This window comes from Schistocerca americana, chromosome 4, assembly GCF_021461395.2.
Source record: "Schistocerca americana isolate TAMUIC-IGC-003095 chromosome 4, iqSchAmer2.1, whole genome shotgun sequence".
NCBI classification, from domain to species: Eukaryota; Metazoa; Arthropoda; class Insecta; order Orthoptera; family Acrididae; genus Schistocerca; species Schistocerca americana.
In genome coordinates this window covers 491,328,429-491,348,134 of record NC_060122.1, presented here as the reverse complement: position 1 = coordinate 491,348,134, position 19,706 = coordinate 491,328,429, and the positions used below count along the sequence as shown (strand labels likewise).

Sequence of the window (19,706 nt, the reverse complement as noted above, 5' to 3'; positions counted from 1 at the left end):
ACGCAGCTGCTCAAGGAAAATTGTGAAATAAGTAAAGCTATTTGATGAAAAGCTCTCGGGTTTCTAGCCATGTGGCAACATTAAGATAGCATGATATTTCAACAAGTTTCACACTCATTGGCATCGAAATATTGCTACCAGGGCTTTTCATTAGTAGTATATGCTGGGAAACTATATTCACAAGTTAAGCTGCTTGTTATTTATATGTTTATAGGTGATTGTTTCCTGGTGTGAAAAAAAAAAATTGTTGCTGGCAATGCAAAACCTTACTGTATTATTATCACTGCAGTTTTATGGTTGCCTACAGCTACGTGTCAAAGCAGAAGGCTTCAGCACATCTGTAAGTGTGCTGGAAAGTGTATTGTGAAATTTATTAATTGATTCTTCCATCACTTGTTGGTAAAACAATTTCTCATTCTCAGGTTTGAAGCCAAACTGCACTTTGTTTCCCTAACATTAATGGAATTAAATAGTTTGTTTATTTTCCAGTAATGAAAACAAAAGAGAGTATTCCTCACTGCTTGCAGTAGGGGTGTGGTTTCATACCAGAGAACGTCTGGGCTCTTACATTTGGAAATAAAACACCATTCCAATTTTTCTGGATTAATTTCATTTTTTCCTATTAAAATTTAATTAATAAATGTATATAATGTGACAAATATGTTCTATGACAGAGGGACGACAATATAGGCAGACAAGAATATTTACTAAGCTTTTTTTGAATTTTAATATAGATGTGTGTATATACATATATGAATATAAAAAATATGAAAATCCTTTATATAAATTTTTCAGTACAAATTAGTCTGTTGCGTAGTATTGGATTCATTTAGTGTATGCTCTCTACCAGAAGAGCAATACCTTGGCCACCACCGATACAAGCCGAACCAATTCCATACTTTCCTTTTCTCCTCCTGTAGAGAAAAAAAATGCCTCATTACTCAATGAGAATGTCGCCAATTTTGCATGCTTGACACAATTACATTATAACAAACCTGAGTTCGTGTACAAGATGGCTCGTAATACGTGACCCTGATGCAGCAAGTGGATGTCCGAGTGCAATTGCTCCTCCATTAACATTCAATTTTTCCATGTCCAATTTCAGTTCTTGTTGACAAGACAATGTCTGAGCAGCAAATGCTTCATTAATCTGCAACACAAATTTTCAATATGACTATGCAGTCATACATCCGACTGGAAGTACTAAAGTTTATCCCCATCCTCGTAGTTAGTTTTTCTTTTTTTTTTTGGGGGGGGGGGGGGGGATGGGTCATTCATTTGCAATAAATCACAATGCATAAATCAAAGAAAAGCTTAAGGGGCTCCGGAACGCCCTATACTTGCAATGTTAAAATAACGCTTATAAATTACATCTTTGCTCACAAAGTATTTGAGGTAGGAAGTTGAACTTTTTACAGATTATTTATTGGAATATGGGCTACAACTTAACACAGGGATTTTACAAAATTTTAGTTCACTTATTAAAGATGATTTTTTTTTCAATTGTAATGAAAATTCACAACATTTTTTTGCAATTTTTTATTTATATATTCAAAAATATACAGTTTTTTGGAAAAAGGCTGTGTTAAATTATGCGGAAGGTACTGTGTAACATTTACTGAAAGTTTGAAACAAATATGTTTGGAAGATCCTTAGAAAACATGTAATTAGTATGAGAAAATAAAAGTTTTGGGAATCGAGCGACAAAGATTGGATTAACTTTTTAGTGCATGGATTATCTTCCTCCTCCAGCTTCCTCTTGTTCCTCCTCCTGTTTACTCTTGCTTGTATTTCTAGACTCTTTACAGCCCGAAGGCGTTCCTTGTCTAAAGCAAGCATCGCTCGTTGTTGTGTTCGTAGATTTTGCTACCATTTTCTTCAGTTGCAGTTACTGCAACACTGTTCCAAAAGGTGGTCATGTATGAACACCTATCACATTTCAGTTGTATTTCACTAGCAAGTCCTACGTGCTTTATTATGGAGAGTTCCAGACCAACTTCACTACAATGAATACATCTTACACAGTTTGAAAAAATTACTTTGAGAACCGACATATCAAATATTTCATTCACATCCGATTCGCCCATAAAACATTCATAGTTTTCACTCATTGAACCAAGCTTCTTCTGTGAAGTATTTTCTTTCCCACTTTGACTGCTATGGGCAGGTGTACTTGAGAGGTTAGATTCACTCACTTGGTTATCGTCTTTATTGTTTACAGTAATAACACATACCTTTGGCTTTCCAACATTTCTCCTTTTCTTAAAAGCCTTCAGAGGATTTCTAATAACTTTACTTTTACTCATTATTATACTTCAACAAAACAGAGACTCAAGAAACAGAATTAATTACGAATATTTTCGAGATAACGACAGAGTAAATAAACACGAAACAATCGACAATCACACCAGCGATATATATTGAACCATCACAGGTTAGCCACAACACATACTTTATCTTACATCAGTAAAATGTACCTGATGAACACGGACGTTAATAATAACACCATTTGACAGCAGTTTAACAGCGCCACAGCGGGTCATGCCCATGTAGAACACATTTCAAAGAAAATTTAATAATAGTTGTAGTCTTCGGAATTGAATAAATTACATATCTATTAAAAGGTAATAGTCTGCAGATTCAGAAAACGCAAAAAAGTAAAAATTGAACTTTTCATGATTTTGAGCCTTTCCGGAGCCCCTTAAGATAAACATAAGAAATGAAATGTGCCTAAAACCTCAGTGTGTTAGTCTGCTGCATAGTATTGGATTCATTTAGTGTATGCTCTTCACCAGAAGAGCAATACCTTGGCCACCAATGTTAGTGAAACAAAGTGCAGCTGTATGTAAAGTGATACAACTCACTTTATTAATGTGCTACTGCCATGCTAGTTAGAGTGTGGAAATAAAAGTATTCAACACAAGAAAATACAAACATTACTTTCTAACAACAAAAACAATCAATTTTTGGCAATATAATGTAATTGGATAAATAAAGAAAAACTACTCACCAAGCGGTGGCGGAACACGCACATAAAAGAAGGTTATAATTAGGCAAGCTTTCAGAGCCAGTGACTCCTCCTTCAGGCAGAAGGGTTGAAGGGAAGGAAGTGGAGTGAAGGAAAGGGACTGGATAGGTCTAGGAAAAGCGGCAGATTTTGGAAAAGTCACCCAGAGGGGAGACTTACTGGACGGGATGAGAAGGAAAGACTTTTCTTAGACCTCTCCAGTCCTTTTCCTTCACCCCTCTTCCTTCCCCTTCAACCCCTTCCGCCTGGAGGAGGAACCACTGGCTCTGAAAGCTTGGCTAATTATAACCTCCTATTATGTGTGTGTTCTGCCACCACTTGGTGAATAAACATTACTTTCTGTTTAATGAAAATGACAATGTCATTGTACAGCTTTGTCATAATTATATTTAGTTTTACATGCAAATAGTTTACTAATATATAATTGCACTTGAGCTCCTGTGGGTTACCTACCTCAACTAGATCGATATCATTAAGTGTTTTGTCCGTGACCTTCAGCAACTTCTGAATTGCTGGAGCAGGCCCTATGCCCATTATGCTTGGGTCCACACCAACAACCGAATAACCAACAAGTCGTGCTAATGGTTTGTATCCATATTCCTTACAAGCCTCTTCACTAGCCAAAACAACAGCACCAGCACCATCACATATGCCCTGAAATATGACACCACTGTTTAAAATTTTCAAAAATGGATTACCCACCGGTTTGTATTATAAAAATGAAAAAATCTATCTTGAAAGTATGAGCACTCCATACTATAGCTTGCAATTATCTTTTCCAAATATTTCTCAAAGAGAGAAGAAATAAGTTTCACATAAAATACTCGTTTTAAATGAACGTACAGATGCAGATCCTGCGGTGACAACTCCATTCTTCTTAAAAACAGGTGCGAGTTTTGCAAGTCCTTCTGCAGTAGTTTGAGGTCGCGGATGTTCATCTACATCAACAATCACTTCTTTCTTCTTTATTGTCAGTGTGACTGGTGCTAGTTCTTCCTTGAAATATCCTTTATCATTGGCTGGCAAAAAATAAATCATGATATGGTAGTTATTGTGATCTAGGAATACAATAACAAATAAATAAGCATATTAATAGTGAACCATTTTGCCTCTTAAGCTCTTCTGTAATGTGATTTATTAGAAAACCATTACTCTTAATAGAAATTGTGTCAATTAAGACTGTGTGTGTGCAAAAAATTTATTTTGCAATACAACACATGTATTTGTTAATACTAATTCCAAGTGCAACCTTCAGTAAATCAGACATGCTCAAACAAAAAAGGTGCAAAATAGCTGTTATGTTTAATTGGAAAGACTTTCTGCAGCAAGAGTTTTTAGTGCCACTGTAAATCAGGGTGACCTCTGTGTGTAATCAAAAGATTTCTCTAAAATTTCATGTTGAAATTCCAAATATCTCTGCATTTATTTTTATTTTTTTTAGTGCGAGTAAAAGTTTAACTTCACTAGTTTGCATAGCCTCAAATGAAATTGTCTGAGTTGCCACATTACCTATTAGTAATTATTCCAAGTTCAGCAATGATTTACAGTTTCATAATAAATGCATGAATTTTAATCTCTTGCCAGCCACTGAAATTTGTTCATTATCATCATCCATCACCATTTTGTGCAGTGGCATGTTATTGTGCAATAGCCTCAAGCTTATGAGAAACCTATGCAGAAACATACTTCAAACTGACGGGAATGTGGTATCAACAGATTTTGATAGTAATGACAGATCTTGTTTATAAGTGGATGCACTTCAAGCTATGGCCACTGTTGATTTTAAGCATGAGAATGCAAGAAAGTCAATGAAGTATTACTTTGCTCTGAAAGAAGGAAAGGAACCAAAGCCTAAAATTCAGTACTATTCTACAAAACATGCATGTTTCGTACTCGTGTCACACTTCACACCCCTAAAAAGTATTTGACGAGGAAGGAGTGTGGTGTATCCACAGACAATAAAAGGTTCCCAATATCAGTGAGCATGTGGGAAGTATTTGTGATCGAGCAACTTACATTCCAACAATTCACTACCCTCCTTCACCTTTCCTGCACAACTCCACAAACGGTTGTTTTTGAATCAGAATTGGAGAGTGAGTTTGAACAAGATGACTCGGATCATTTATTTCCATTCCCTCCCCCCAAAAGTTTCTCAGAGTTCCCAGAGTGAGTCAGAACTTCCCAAGATTTCCTTATTTTCCTACTATTCCTGAAAAGTCTCCACTCCGTAAATAGTTTTATTCATTCAAGTTTATATCAAAATGCTATTGTTCTGCAAGAGCATTTAGCAATGATAAAATCTATCAATCTTCTAGTCTTTGTAACAGCTTACTCGTGTTTGTGACCTTCACTTAATCTGAAGAAACCTATCCTTTGCATAGAGTTCTACATTTACCATTATTATTTTATATGTATACCAAATTATTCAAAGTTGTCCTCAAGTAACACTTAGTCCAAAGAAGAAAGCACAAATCATCCATGGAAAAATGCTTCCACTCTCTTGCTAAATGATTAATTATGACAGCCAAAATCGCTCCACTGGATCCCTCTTCTATCCCACCATTCAGTTAAACATGGCTGTGTAACAGATTAAGGGTCGACCTGTGACAGCAATCGCACAACTTGCGTACGGGCTACTAGACGCTGCCGCGAGTGCTAAGAGTGCATTGGGGTCGCAGGCGCGCGTGTTGCGTACAGGCCGTGAGGTGCTGCCACGAGCACAACCGTATATAAGTGCCGACGGAGTTCGGCCAGATCTCATTTTGTTGGCATCTCATTCTTGCCTATTCTCTTATTTGCTTAGTTGCTTAGCTTTTATTCGTTTATGGCTCATGTTTTTGTGCTCTCTTTCAGCCATTCTGATTGTTTTGATTTACTCCCAATTGAAAAGTGCTCATTTTGGCATTTCACTTTTGCATATTTCTCATTTTGCTAATAATATGCTCCTTAGCTTTTTACAGTTGTATTAACATAGTCTCATGTACTGTTTGTTGATTTCAGCCCGATCATATTTTGATGTTCTTTAAATACTGTAATAATTATCGGAAGCATTTCTTCCCTTAAACTTGTGTAAAGTATTCTCGATGTAGAATTTGTTCTGTGACACAGGTGTAAGGTTTTGAATATAAATTATATACGAAACTGTGCTTTAAAAGGAATTTATTTTTTCAGTCTGTACTTCATCAGATGACAATTTCGTGATATGAGGGAGAAATTGGAAGGGGCGAACCCATGGGCATAGTCTTAAGTGATCCCCTTTAAAAATAAAAATGTGTGTGACACTGAAAGACGTGACACTGTAGGCACCGAAAATTGATATATATAAATATATCTAAAAACAAAGATGATGTGACTTACCAAATGAAAATGCTGGCAGGTCGACAGACACACAAACAAACACAAACATACACACAAAATTCAAGCTTTCGCAACAAACTGTTGCCTCATCAGGAAAGAGGGAAGGGGAGGGAAAGACGAAAGGATGTGGGTTTTAAGGGAGAGGGTAAGGAGTCATTCCAATCCCGGGAGCGGAAAGACTTACCTTAGGGGGGAAAAAAGGACGGGTATACACTCGCACACACACACATATCCATCCACACATATACAGACACAAGCAGACATATTTGAAGACAAAGAGTTTGGGCAGAGATGTCAGTCGAGGCAGAAGTGCAGAGGCAAAGATGTTGTTGAATGACAGGTGAGGTATGAGTGGCGGCAACTTGAAATTAGCGGAGATTGAGGCCTGGTGGATAATGAGAAGAGAGGATATACTGAAGGGCAAGTTCCCATCTCCGGAGTTCTGACAGGTTGGTGTTAGTGGGAAGTATCCAGATAACCCGGACGGTGTAACACTGTGCCAAGATGTGCTGGCCGTGCACCAAGGCATGTTTAGCCACAGGGTGATCCTCATTACCAACAAACACTGTCTGCCTGTGTCCATTCATGCAAATGGACAGTTTGTTGCTGGTCATTCCCACATAGAAAGCTTCACAGTGTAGGCAAGTCAGTTGGTAAATCACGTGGGTGCTTTCACACGTGGCTCTGCCTTTGATCATGTACACCTTCCGTGTTACAGGACTGGAGTAGGTGGTGGTGGGAGGGTGCATTGGACAGGTTTTACACCGGGGGCGGTTACGAGGGTAGGAGCCAGAGGGTAGGGAAGGTGGTTTGGGGATTTCATAGGGATGAACTAAGAGGTTATGAAGGTTAGGTGGACGGCGGAAAGACTCTTGGTGGAGTGGGGAGGATTTCATGAAGGATGGATCTCATTTCAGGGCAGGATTTGAGGAAGTCATATCCCTGCCGGAGAGCCACATTCAGAGTCTGATCCAGTCCCGGAAAGTATCCCGTCACAAGTGGGGCACTTTTGGGGTTCTTCTGTGGGAGGTTCTGGGTTTGAAGGGATGAGGAAGTGGCTCTGGTTATTTGCTTCTGTATCAGGTCGGGAGGGTAGTTGCAGGATGCGAAAGCTGTTTTCAGGTTGTTGGTGTAATGGTTCAGGGATTCCGGACTGGGGCAGATTCGTTTGCCATGAAGACCTAGGCTGTAGGGAAGGGACCGTTTGATGTGGAATGGGTGGCAGCTGTCATAATGGAGGTACTGTTGCTTGTTGGTGGGTTTGATGTGGACGGACATGTGAAGCTGACCATTGGACAGATGGAGGTCAACGTCAAGGAAAGTGGCATGGGATTTAGAGTAGGACCAGGTGAATCTGATGGAACCAAAGGAGCTGAGGTTGGAGAGGAAATTCTGGAGTTCTTCTTCACTGTGAGTCCAGATCATGAAGATGTCATCAATAAATCTGTACCAAACTTTGGGTTTGCAGGCCTGGGTAACTAAGAAGGCTTCCTCTAAGCGACCCATGAATAGGTTGGCGTACGAGGGTGCCATCCTGGTACCCATGGCTGTTCCCTTTAATTGTTGGTATGTCTGGCCTTCAAAAGTGAAGAAGTTGTGGGTCAGGATGAAGCTGGCTAAGGTAATGAGGAAAGAGGTTTTAGGTGATCGGCGTGAAAGGAAGTGCTCCATCGCAGCGAGGCCCTAGACGTGCAGAATATTTGTGTATAAGGAAGTGGCATCAATGGTTACAAGGATGGTTTCCGGGGGTAACAGACTGGGTAAGGATTCCAGGCGTTCGAGAAAGTGGTTGGTGTCTTTGATGAAGGATGGGAGACTGCATGTAATGGGTTGAAGGTGTTGATCTACGTAGGCAGAGATACGTTCTGTGGGGGCTTGGTAACCAGCTACAATGGGGCGGCCGGGATGATTGGGTTTGTGAATTTTAGGAAGAAGGTAGAAGGTTTGACTTCCCATTCTAGAGGCTTCTGACTGACATTCTACTTTCAAATAAACATGGTAAGGAAAATTCTGGTTGAATGTAAAAAAAAAAAAAAAATACACAAGAAGAGAGACTGCACAACCACATTTTTTTTAACTTACAAAAAGAGACAAAAGTGTGTAGTAAGAAAGTAATAATACTCAGTGATTAGTTAAAAAAGTCATGCAAGGGGTGGCATATTTTACAAAGTTTCAAATTTATCACAATGAGAGAAAAATTCTGACATGATCTATGAAAGAAAATTTACTTTTTAGGTGGTGTTATTTGCACAATTTTCTGCAAAATAAGACAGCTACAACTCTTTAACATTTTCAAGGAGACAGAATGGCTTCAGGAGGCAAAATTCCAATTATTCCAAACACATCTGGAACTAGTGATTGTGATGATGATTTGTGCGTGTGTGTGTGTGTGTGTGTGTGTGTAACACAAAATTAATGTTTTGTGAAGGCATACTTGTATTATAGGGACATTGGTATTCAAAGGTGTTGCTTATTTTTTTTATCAATATGGCCTTAAATCAATATAGTCGTAATACAACTCAATGAGTAAAAGAACTTAAAGCATTTATAAAACATTAAATCCACGTCCTGTGTCACAGTGTTTTGTCTTTCCCAACTCCTCAAAAAGTTTGAATTTTACATGACCCCCAATGGGCCAAGAATACCTTAATCGTCATTCATCACTAAATGCTGTATTAATAATTAATACTGGACACAAGTTCATCAATCAGCTACAATGCTTGTTTGAATGTTGTCATAGTCATGAAGACAACCGACTTACGCCGATAAGTATCAAGCAGAACAACAGAGCAAAGTGAGACTCCTATGTGAACCACCCGTTCTTTGTATTTAATGTTGTGGTTTTATTGTTTTGATATGAAATTATATTTAAAAATCTGAATTTCAGAACAATATTTTGTAAAAAAAGGATTTCTCATTTTAAGTTTCACTGTAAGTTTTCAAAAATCAAAGTTTGTGATTTTTATGGCTGCGAGGGTGCAGGGTTGTATGATTGAAGAAGTGCGTTCTGGCACCTAAGGTGTTGGTGGGAAGCAAAAAATGTATTTAAGAACAAGTTACTGTCTTGAGAGTTCAGGGATAGTAGTACTGCATGGGAAGATCCAAATGGCCAATGTGGTGCAGCAGGCATTCGGGTCCCTTGAGTAAGCACAGCAGCTAGATATTAGATGTCACCAAGGTGGACACTATTTCTTTGTCCTTTCATGCAGTTAAGACTGTTTGGTGGTGGTCATTCCTAAATGAAAAGGCATGCAGTGAACACATTATGTGGTATACAACATGTGTGGTTTAACATGTTACTCTGACTTTGATGTGATAGTGCTGGGGTGTGGGTGGGGGGCAGGTTTTACAGCAGTGTTAAGAACCTTGGCATATGGATAATGGTCTGGGAACATAATATGGTCTGACAAAGGATGTTAGGGACATTAGGAAGGCAACAGTGGAAAGTATATACAGGACATTAGGGAGAGAGTATTGCATTTCGGGGATTGACTTATAGTCATAGTCTTGGTAGACTAATGTACTGAGGCAGTTGAAGCCCTGTGTTACTGGGTGACAAGTGAGAATGGGTTGCTTCTGAGGATTTTAGAAGTGGAAGATGTCCTTTTGGTAGGCTGAGAGGTGGAGACTCCACAAGATATTTATTTGTGCAGATCTGTGAAAAGGAAAACCTAAGAGAACATATAGGTGTAGGAGTTAAGGAAATTATTATTTCCACATGACCATAGGAAAAGGAGCATTTGATATGCAAGGAGTGGAAGTGATGGTGTTTAATAGTTGATTTTTTCTATGGACTAATATTTGGATATAAGCTTTAATGAAATTAATACAAACATCAAGGAAGGTGGCTAAAAGCCTCCACTTTTTGCTTTTTTCGTAGTTTTTAAGTCACTGTCCAGTCTGCTTCTTATTTCTCTTTTTCTTAATTTAACTTTACTTCTCACTCTGTCCTTGTATCGTCTGTGAACTAAATCTGAGACAATGCTTACAGCATACTATGACCCTTCTCTCTCTCTCTCTCTCTCTCTCTCTCTCTCTCTCTCTCTCACACACACACACACACACACACACACGCTTGGGATTTTGCCTACTGAATGAAAGTACCGGGCAATCTTGACGACATTAGTTTTATGAGCATTACATGTGGTTTAAGGCATGTTCCTTTGCCCAAGTTTCATCTGTTGGAGACCTCATCAGTGGCCGCAAAGATAGTTAATTTCCAAAAGTATACTTTTTTAGCTAGCTAAAGCTGCCGAACTTTACTGGTGGTTAAGTTGCGGCTTCATCTGTCCACTAGAAAAGAAATATGAGTCACACCAGCATGCATTATGGAGGTTGCACAACTGAAGAGTAGACACCGTTTGCTTTGTTTAGCACTAAGGCCCACTTATTTAATAAGAGTCCTCCTCCTTTTCTGTTAAAAATATTTTCGTGAGTTTTGCTTTTTTTAAAAAAAAAAATCCATGAAAACTGTGCATTCAAGCATAGTAATGATAAAAAAATCATTAAAATGTTAGTATCAGAGAATCAAATTTAGTGGTCTGCTGGTCCCAGTGTATGATCTGTTACTGCTAATTTATCTAGTGGTGGTTCACTTTAACCATGAAATAACCTCACAAATAGTATAAATAGTCATGAAATTTAGTACAACGAAATTGGAGATAAAGGTGACAGATTTAAAGATTTAGATTGTATATAAATTTAGAATCTGTTAATGCTGAACCCTGCACATGCAAATCACTAGCATTTTGTTTTCCATTAAAGATGCTTAAATGACAGTGTTTCAGCTTACCGTTCTTCCATTGCACTTGTGATCGAAGGGAATACTTATCAACATCTTGTCTTGCAATTTTGTACTTCTCAGCCAGGTTTTCTGCTGTCAGTGCCATTGAAAGGTTGCAGTAGGTGTCTGTAAGACCAACCCACAGAGTATCCTCAAATTCAATTCTTGCTCCAAGAGGTGCTCCAAATCGGATATTACGCACAGCATAAGGAGCTTGGCTCATATTATCTGTTCCTCCTGTCAGAACTACTTTTGAGTCCCCTACGAGAATGTTCTGAAATTTATTACAAAATAAAAAAATAACTGCAGCCTTAATTTGCAAATTTAGATGATGAATTTATGTTTCTTCAAAACCGAAAATAATACTATTTGCTGTAATTACACAGCTTGTGCTTAAAGCAAAAGGGAAATAGAAAGTTTCCAGTTAACATCAGCAGACATGTAACTTTCAGCTGCAGTTGCAATAATGGGGGCAGACATCTGCATGAATACATGTGAATCATTTTTAGAACAGAATATTGTTAGCAGTAGTTTCCAAATTACTCAGTCTTTGGCAAATAGATCACAGTAATTTTCTGCAATTTCTTTCATCTTTTTGCATAAAATATTACATTTACAGACAATAAAGGTTTGTATTTCATAGCTAGTGTTCTTTTTTATTCTGGATTCTTCAACTATTTCCACTCAAATATGAAAAGATTACTTACATGAGCCCCACTGACTATAGCTTGGAATCCAGAACCACAAAGTCTATTGACAGCCAGTGCAGGTCGCTCAATGGGTATTCCGCATCTCAAAGAAACGTGGCGTGCAATGAAAATTGAATCTGGAGCTGAAACCTGAAACAATATTATGATCTATTTTCAGTATAAGTACGATCACTACATTTTCGCATTAATGCTTATTATAACAGGCAAATGGACCATTTAACTGCTGAAAAAAATCTTGCTTGATTGATTTTTTGAAGTATATTAAAGGTTCTCAATCTCAATGTATGGTACACAAATTATTAGCCATAAAACTGTGTTGTAAAAAAATGATACTGCTGCTTTTGTTTAGTTACATCATAAGATACTGCCTTGCTGTAATACAAACTGAATATTTCTTTAAGTGTAACAGGAGTAACTGTATAGTATATTTCCACATGATCACAGTTTCTAAACAGACATGCAAAGGATACAATGTGATTGCACTGTGAACAAGTAGAAAGCTTCGTGGTACAGAACATCATTTGTGACAAATTTTCCTCGTATCCTATCCCATCATGCAGCCCCCCCCCCCCCCCCAATTCTCCCTCCCCACCAACCCTTTAGAGGTCTGCATTTTGGGGTAATATTTTTATTTGTTATGACTAAAGCGAATTTTTTTACATCCATAAGTACGTCAAACCTTACAATTAGGTAACATGAACTAGAAAGAATAACCCATCCCCAACCAACATAAATCAGTGCAACAACAAGATTCTTCAGCTATCATTGTCAAAGAGTTTCTTCATCTGGAGCCAAAAGAGAACAAGAGGAAAATGTGGGAACATCATTAGTCAGTGTAGTTCAGTACGGACAAGACAGGAAAGTTAAAACAGTTAATTTCCTTCACTATGCTCATATCTTCTCTCCATATTAAATTTTACTCATCTCATTCTATATGCCTTCCCAAACTTTCAGTGTTGAACCCTCTTTGTACGTTCATGTGGATCATACAGACAGTCTCTAGTTTGCTTTATTTATGCTGAAGGTTTCCATCCAACATTGCTCCAAGAGCGATCATTCAAGAATATAGCTTGTTTTTCCAACACTTTCATTACTGAGATGCAATAATACTATGAACTGAGTCCCTATACTGTAATTTCCTCTTCTTCCATGCCATAAGAAAACTTGAGAATTATTTAGTGGTTGCACACAGTAACTTTGTTGCCTTCTAAACTTTGCAACATGGGTATAATTTTCTGACAGCTCTAGAAAAACTTTCTCCATGAAACCGCAGACACTGCTACCACTGGAAAAACTTTTCTTGCATATTCACTTATGACCATCACATTGAGCAGTCACAAAATCTGCTTCATCCAAATTAATTTGATAGCACTCATGCCCAGTTACATCAGTTTAGCATTATTCACTGATACAACCACCACAAAGCTTTTTGGAAGACTGAATAAGCATTGGCGAATAAGCATTGGCAAATTGCAAGTATACACAACCACAGTTGCCCCCACCCTTTTGCCCCTAATTTCCTTCCTTTTCATCCGGTTGCATGGCATCCTTTAGTCTCCATTTGCTTTCCCTTCTCCAAAGTAGCTATGATCAAACACTAGAGACCAATGACCTCAGCAGTTTGGTCCCATAAGACCTTACCACAAAATCAAACACTAAGAAGTCCAGTCCCATCTATTCTAATCTTCCTGTTGTTTCTCTTCTAATGTATGACATATAAATAAACTTTCTGTGTGCAAACATATCTGTTACCTTCCTTTCTTTTTTGTTTGTATAAGAAGGAACTTCTGATACCAAAAACTACAGTATCTTAAAACTTGATTCCTCTTTCCTGACAGCACTGGTGTCAGAAGTGAATAAAACAGATGTGTGTACAGTTCCACTGAGACTGACACGGTAGCTGTGAAGGTCCTACAGGACCCCAGAAAAGTGATGGCCAACAGGTCTTCAATGAAGCTACAATAGGCCTAGCAAGCACATAGTGGATAATCTCTCTGCTGTCAACAATGGTACGAGCCTTGGAAAGGATAGATAATTAAAACAGTTGATGACCTGTTTGTAGACCTAAATTACAATTTGGAACAACGAATACTTGGATATTGACTGGGAAGGTGTAGGAGATTGTGGATATAATGGAAAGAAGAAAGTTGGATCTGTTGGGGTTGTCAGAGACAAGATGGAAAGGAGGAAGAAGGAGAGAACTGAGAAAAGGTGATCGATTTTACTGGAGCAGGAATGATGATGAAATTAACTGGGGAAAGTGGAGAGAAATGTGTTAAAAGAAGCGAAGAAAATACTGGTGAGTGATAGAATGAAGTAGATAAAATGTTACTGAAGTAAAAGACTATGGACATATTACAATTGTAAGTCCCCACAGATAGACTGCACTTCTACAGCAAACACAAAATTTGAAGAGGGACTACAGAAACAGATGGGGGGGGGGGGGGGGGGGGGGGAGAATGTGATATAAATTAGGGATATAAAGACATATGTTGGAAGATAAACACAAAGGTATGAAAGTGTGCTTTGACCAGAAGATTGGAGAAGTCAAAATGAGCAAGATGAAGGGCTGCTGGATTTCTGCCAGAGGAATAGTTTGTTGGTTGGTAACTCCTGGTCCAAGAAAAAGAGAGCCACAAGATTAATTGGTAAAATAATGACTTGAGTAGGAAATCGGTAGTTTATTACATACAATACTCTATAATAGTGAAATGAATAGGAACATCACAGATATCAGAGGCCTTGGACAGTAAAAATTGACTGCTAATAATGAACCTGAGAGGTCAAAGGATAAGAAAGCATCAAAAAACTAGAATGGTTGTATAAGGGTATAGAAGCTGAAAGGAGAAGAGAGCAGGGTAGAGCACCTCAGAATAGTGAAGGAAAATCTCCCAGCAGATGAACCAAAAACGGCGAACGAGGAATGAGATAGACTGAAGAGGACATTTGTGGTAGAAGTAGTATATGGGAGTACAAGCAACAAAAAGAGATGGAAGGAAACAACTTGATGGAATAGAGAAACAAAAAACATAGTGCAGAAGATGAATAGAGCCTTTAGGATATGGTTCCAGAATAGGACAGTAGAAACTGTAGAAGAGTACCAGACAAGAAAGAAAGAGGCTGAAGAGAGAAGGTGGGTGGAAGAATGGACTAGGAGGAGGATAGTGAAAATTCAAAAAAGGTCCTATATGGGATGGTTAAAAGTAAGAGGTGGGAATGATATGACAGACTATGATTAAATAGTAAACAAAAGTAGCCAAGAGGTAGAAAATTAAGAGGAAATCAATATCATGTGGAGGAAGTATCCTGAAGAACTCTTGAACCTAAATGGAACCTGGAATAAGGAGGAGGAGGAAGAAGAAGAGGAACTGTAAGATTTTAACATGGAGAGTTGGGCAAAAACAGAAGGAGGATGAGCAAAGAAAAACATGGGCTCACATCTATAAGAATACCACTACAAATATAGAAAAGATCTACTGATGGCCTCCCTGGGCATTGAAAAAACATAAGATTATGTATGTAAAAACAAGATTTGAAAGTTCCTGGAAAAAAGAGGAGTATAAAAACAGATTATATGGAGTAAAGAGAAATGTCCAATGAGAGTGTGAGATGTGTGAAAGAGTGAGCAGAGAACTCCAATTGGCTGGAACAAAGGAACAATTTCAGGCAGGGAAGTGTACTTTCATTGGGGCTATTTGTGGTGATAGCTGAGACAATGAGCAGAGTGGCACAAGTAATTAATGAAGGAAAGATGAAAGCCGTGGTGTTTGCAGATGATTTGACAATCTGTAGAAACAAGAAGCAGGAGCAGTTGGACATGTGACAACAAGTAGATATGGGACAAAGCTTAGCATAAATAAATGTGAAATGATGAATGTAACCAGGAAGAAGGAGTGTCACAGCTAACTGGAATAAGAACTGGTGGGGAACAACTGAGGAAGGTGGAGAGTTTCAAGTATGTGGGAAGTTGAATATGCAAGAATGAAAGAAGCGACAGAGAAATAAATGAGCAGGGCAGGCAAGCAGAAGCATTCTGGTTGTTAGAAGCCTGATATGGAGCAAAAATGTCCCTCAAAATAGTAAAGGAGTTACATATCAGGCATACTATGTGTCAGTGTCAGTCCTGACATCTGCCTCTTGAAGCCTGGGTAATGATAAGAACAGAGAGAAACAAAATACAAGCTAGTGAAATGAAATTCTTGAGAAGTGCTACTGGAGTGAAAAAGATAGACACATTGAGGAATGAAAGGATCAGAGAATTAATGAGGGAGGAATCATTAAGAAAAGAATAGGGTAGGATAGAGGAATCAAAGTGCAGATGGTATGGGCATGTTAAGCAAATGGAAGAGAAGAGGATACCCAGAAAGGTACAAGAGATGAAACAGAAGGAGAAAAGACCTTGAGGAAGACCAAGAGTTAGACAGCTGAAATGTATGCAAAAGAAAGGAGAAGGCTGGATCAATGTGGAGAGACATGGTAAGAAGACAGAAGACAACTGAGAGGCTTATGTTCCAAACAGACCTCATCAGTGTCTTGAAACTGTGTGAGAAGAAGAAGAAGAAGTGTGTGATTAACATTGATAATGTTAAAGGAATACTAAACATACTGCACAATGGAAAACCCAGGGTGAAATTTAACAATATTATGAAGAGGAAAGTAGTGTGATTTCAGTTGCCCAAGACTGTGGTCATATGTGAGAGTTGCATGTGTGTGTGTGTGTGTGTGTGTGTGTGTGTGTGTGTGTCTCATCTTATTTTTTATGAAGACCTTACTGGCCAAAAGCTTTATTTATTTGTGACAGTCTTTTTGTTGTGCCTATCTGCAACTCAGCATCTCTGCTATAAGGTGAGTGGCAACTTTCCTCCTCATAATATTGCCACTAAAGATATAAGATATTTATAATGTATAAATTAGGGTATGGACCTAAGGTGATGCTTGAAGGTTATGCAATGTACAGACATATAAATTTGTAGGGCCCTACATTGCATAAACCTACGTAGTAGTTGTGGTTCATAATCTAATTCTGTACAGAGCAAGACTAACTTCAAACTGTGGAGATGTGAAATTTCTGCTCACAATTTCATTTAAATTACATGAAAACTGCATTAATATGTACCAGTATTTCCTACTGTTGCTAAATTCATTTCTGGGACAATTATTGTTCACTGGAAAAAACCACACACAACTACATCAATTATGGTACAACAAAAGACTAAAGATTTTTACGAAATATAAATCAAGATCACTTCATATCATATTGCCAATGTGCTAAGCAGATTTGAATATTTGTGGTCTGTAGATGCACTAACTTCTTAGAGATGCTAACAGACTCTGTAAGATAAATACTTAAAGTAACCACTTAAATATTATATCTACACACTTAGTAGATGGTAGTTTATTAGAAATTTTGTTATGTAGGTGGAGTTTGCAAAGAGCATGACAGCTGTGTAGTTACAGATCCTAATCTTGCACTGTCCTGGGATTTCCACAACAAAATGAAAAGTGTATATTATTTGGACATACAACAGCTGTTTTTTGAAATTTAAGACTGTAATCATAGATTTTCTAAAAGCATTCAATTTTTACAGCTACGTTATACTTCACAAAAATAAACTTTTGTAATTTGTGTTTTGAAATAACATTTAGTGCTTTACACAAAGTATTTCAGTTCATTTGCTGAGGCCGGCCACTATAAATTCTGTAACATGAGTTACAAATATAGGCTAGCTGAATTTCATAATGAACTGTAGATTTAGGGCTCATCAGTCTCTGCATATACTTGGTTCTCTATTTTTTCTTATCAGAACATTTAAAAACAAGGTATTTTAAAACTTCATAGCACAAAATTAATTTTTAGCTCATTTTTCTTTGACAGAGGGCTGTTTCAAATGAAAACATTACTATTACAGCAGACTTGGACTAACATCTTGAATGTTAGTATTTCTTACACTTAAAACGTTGCCAATCACAACAGAATCAACTTGATCAGGGCTGACGCGGCCTGCTGCCAGCGCTGCTCTGCCTGCAACCTCTTGCAACTCCATTGCTGATTTCTGGACAAATTTACCACCCATGGTGCCAAATGGAGTACGCTTTGCAGCAACGATAAAAATCCCTGTAAAAAAAGTGAAATTTTAAATCACATTTTCCTCACAAAGATACTAGTTACAACCACAGCTATCACTCTATTTGGCAAATAAAGGTCAGCTAATGTGCATGTATGATTGGATTGGTAGTAATTGCGATTTTTGCCCTCAGAGCCAACGACATCTGCTTTATTAACCCCCAAATAATCAAGTAAAAGAAATACGTCGTTTATTGTCCTTGGCGCTTTCGGAATTCTGTATTTGGCGTTCTTTTCCCATACTTGTTTACTGCAGATAGGCATCAAATTGCACAAAAAATCTGTTCTCGTCGCGCCTACATTCTGAGATACTTATTTAAAGCACAATTCAGGTAAATTGGAGATCATTAAGTAACAAAGTAAACGCGCAAATGTCATTCGACTCCCATTAGACAGACATCATATACCTACGGCGAAAAGTGGTACCTGAAAGTGGCGTCCTACATTGCGAGGATATATTTATTTGAATCTGTATGTTGCCGGGAACAAAAAATTGATTCTTATTATGAAGACGTTCACAATTACGAAGTTTGGGTGGTAATTTACACTGAACAGGCCAGGCAGAACCTACTTATATCCTTATCACATATGCGCCGCACTCACCTTTAGTTAAAGCAGCCATTGCTTTTTCTCTGGGATAAAACACCGAAGCTATCTAAATGAACAAATTAATGGAATGACAACTTGAGCACTGTAGACACACCACACAGATGACCTGCACTGAACAGTCAATTTTCAGCAGCCCTCGCTCTCGTATGTGTGTGAGGGTTGCGGGTACCTCACATTCCAAGACCTTTGCTCGAGCTGAATGAACTTTAATCTTGTGTTGAGTGAAATAGGATGCACGTAACAGACTAGGTGGAGTAACTGTAGCACACGCTACGTGGACTTTAATCTCGCACTTGTGTCAGGTAGAACCCTGGCTGGCCACAGATTAGGAGAGAGACGTGTTGTAGAGGGAAAACTTATGCAAAACAAGTTGTGCACATACAGCCGTTCATCTAACAGTGAGACGAGCTTAGTATTTGTTTGATTGCGGAAGAGTAAAGTATTTAGGCAGTTGTCGCTTGCAGTGTCTAATACTTAGGCAAAATGTCAGATGAAACTCTGTTATGTAACTATCAAAATTCGCCATGACATAAGATGATTGAGAGTGCAGATTCATGCAATTACATTGGCGTCTAGTTTGCATCCAACATTCGTGTCACTGTGCGAATACTATAAGAAAGAGAACCGTTGCTATCACACACAACTAACAAGGTTTTATAAAAGGCGACTGATTTATCAGTACCTGGGTGACAAAACTATGTCAAATTTTGTTTGCGATTTCTAATAACCTATTCATCGCCATCTACTGAATCAACATATAAACACAACCAATCACAGTTAAATGTGGGACAGGCTTAGACCTACTCTTTATTAGTGTCGTAATTCATGCCATGTCGTGTAAACAGTGATGTCTTTTGTTAACACCCCTACTGTGTTATAGAATACGGCTATTTTTCCTCTTTTATTAGCTGATGGAGTGTAAGTGGAATAACTGCCAGTTTGTTCTGTAGGAATTTCCAGAAGACGAAGTCCGTCTTTACTGTTCGTATAAGGGTGAAATGGAAAGGCTGCAGAACATTACAGGTACTAGTTTTCTCCATGAAAACGGTCCTTTTTCCCTACGACGTTTATCTAACCTATCTCCTCGTCAGTAGG

At 38.2% G+C, this 19,706-nt stretch overlaps 1 protein-coding gene across 1 annotated transcript; it reads right to left on the bottom strand.

Moving 5' to 3' along the window:
- Positions 1–703: 703 nt before the first annotated feature.
- LOC124612980 (3-ketoacyl-CoA thiolase, mitochondrial-like) lies at positions 704–19,090 on the bottom strand. The gene is made up of 8 exons (XM_047141515.1): positions 18,606–19,090; positions 17,827–17,993; positions 11,876–12,007; positions 11,178–11,442; positions 3,872–4,047; positions 3,482–3,682; positions 996–1,150; positions 704–914 (listed from the first exon to the last, which is right to left on the bottom strand). Exons 1-8 carry the CDS (start codon positions 18,622–18,624, stop codon positions 830–832), a joined length of 1,200 nt encoding a protein of 399 aa, XP_046997471.1. The 5' UTR covers positions 18,625–19,090; the 3' UTR covers positions 704–829.
- Positions 19,091–19,706: the final 616 nt, after the last annotated feature.

Coding starts and splice junctions, on each gene's coding strand:
- LOC124612980 (XM_047141515.1), bottom strand. Junction 12,008..17,826: donor TGATTGGCAACGTTTTAAGT/GTAAGAAATACT, acceptor ATATTGTTTCAG/GTTTCAGCTCCAGATTCAAT. Junction 915..995: donor CATCTTGTACACGAACTCAG/GTTTGTTATAAT, acceptor TTTTCTCTACAG/GAGGAGAAAAGGAAAGTATG.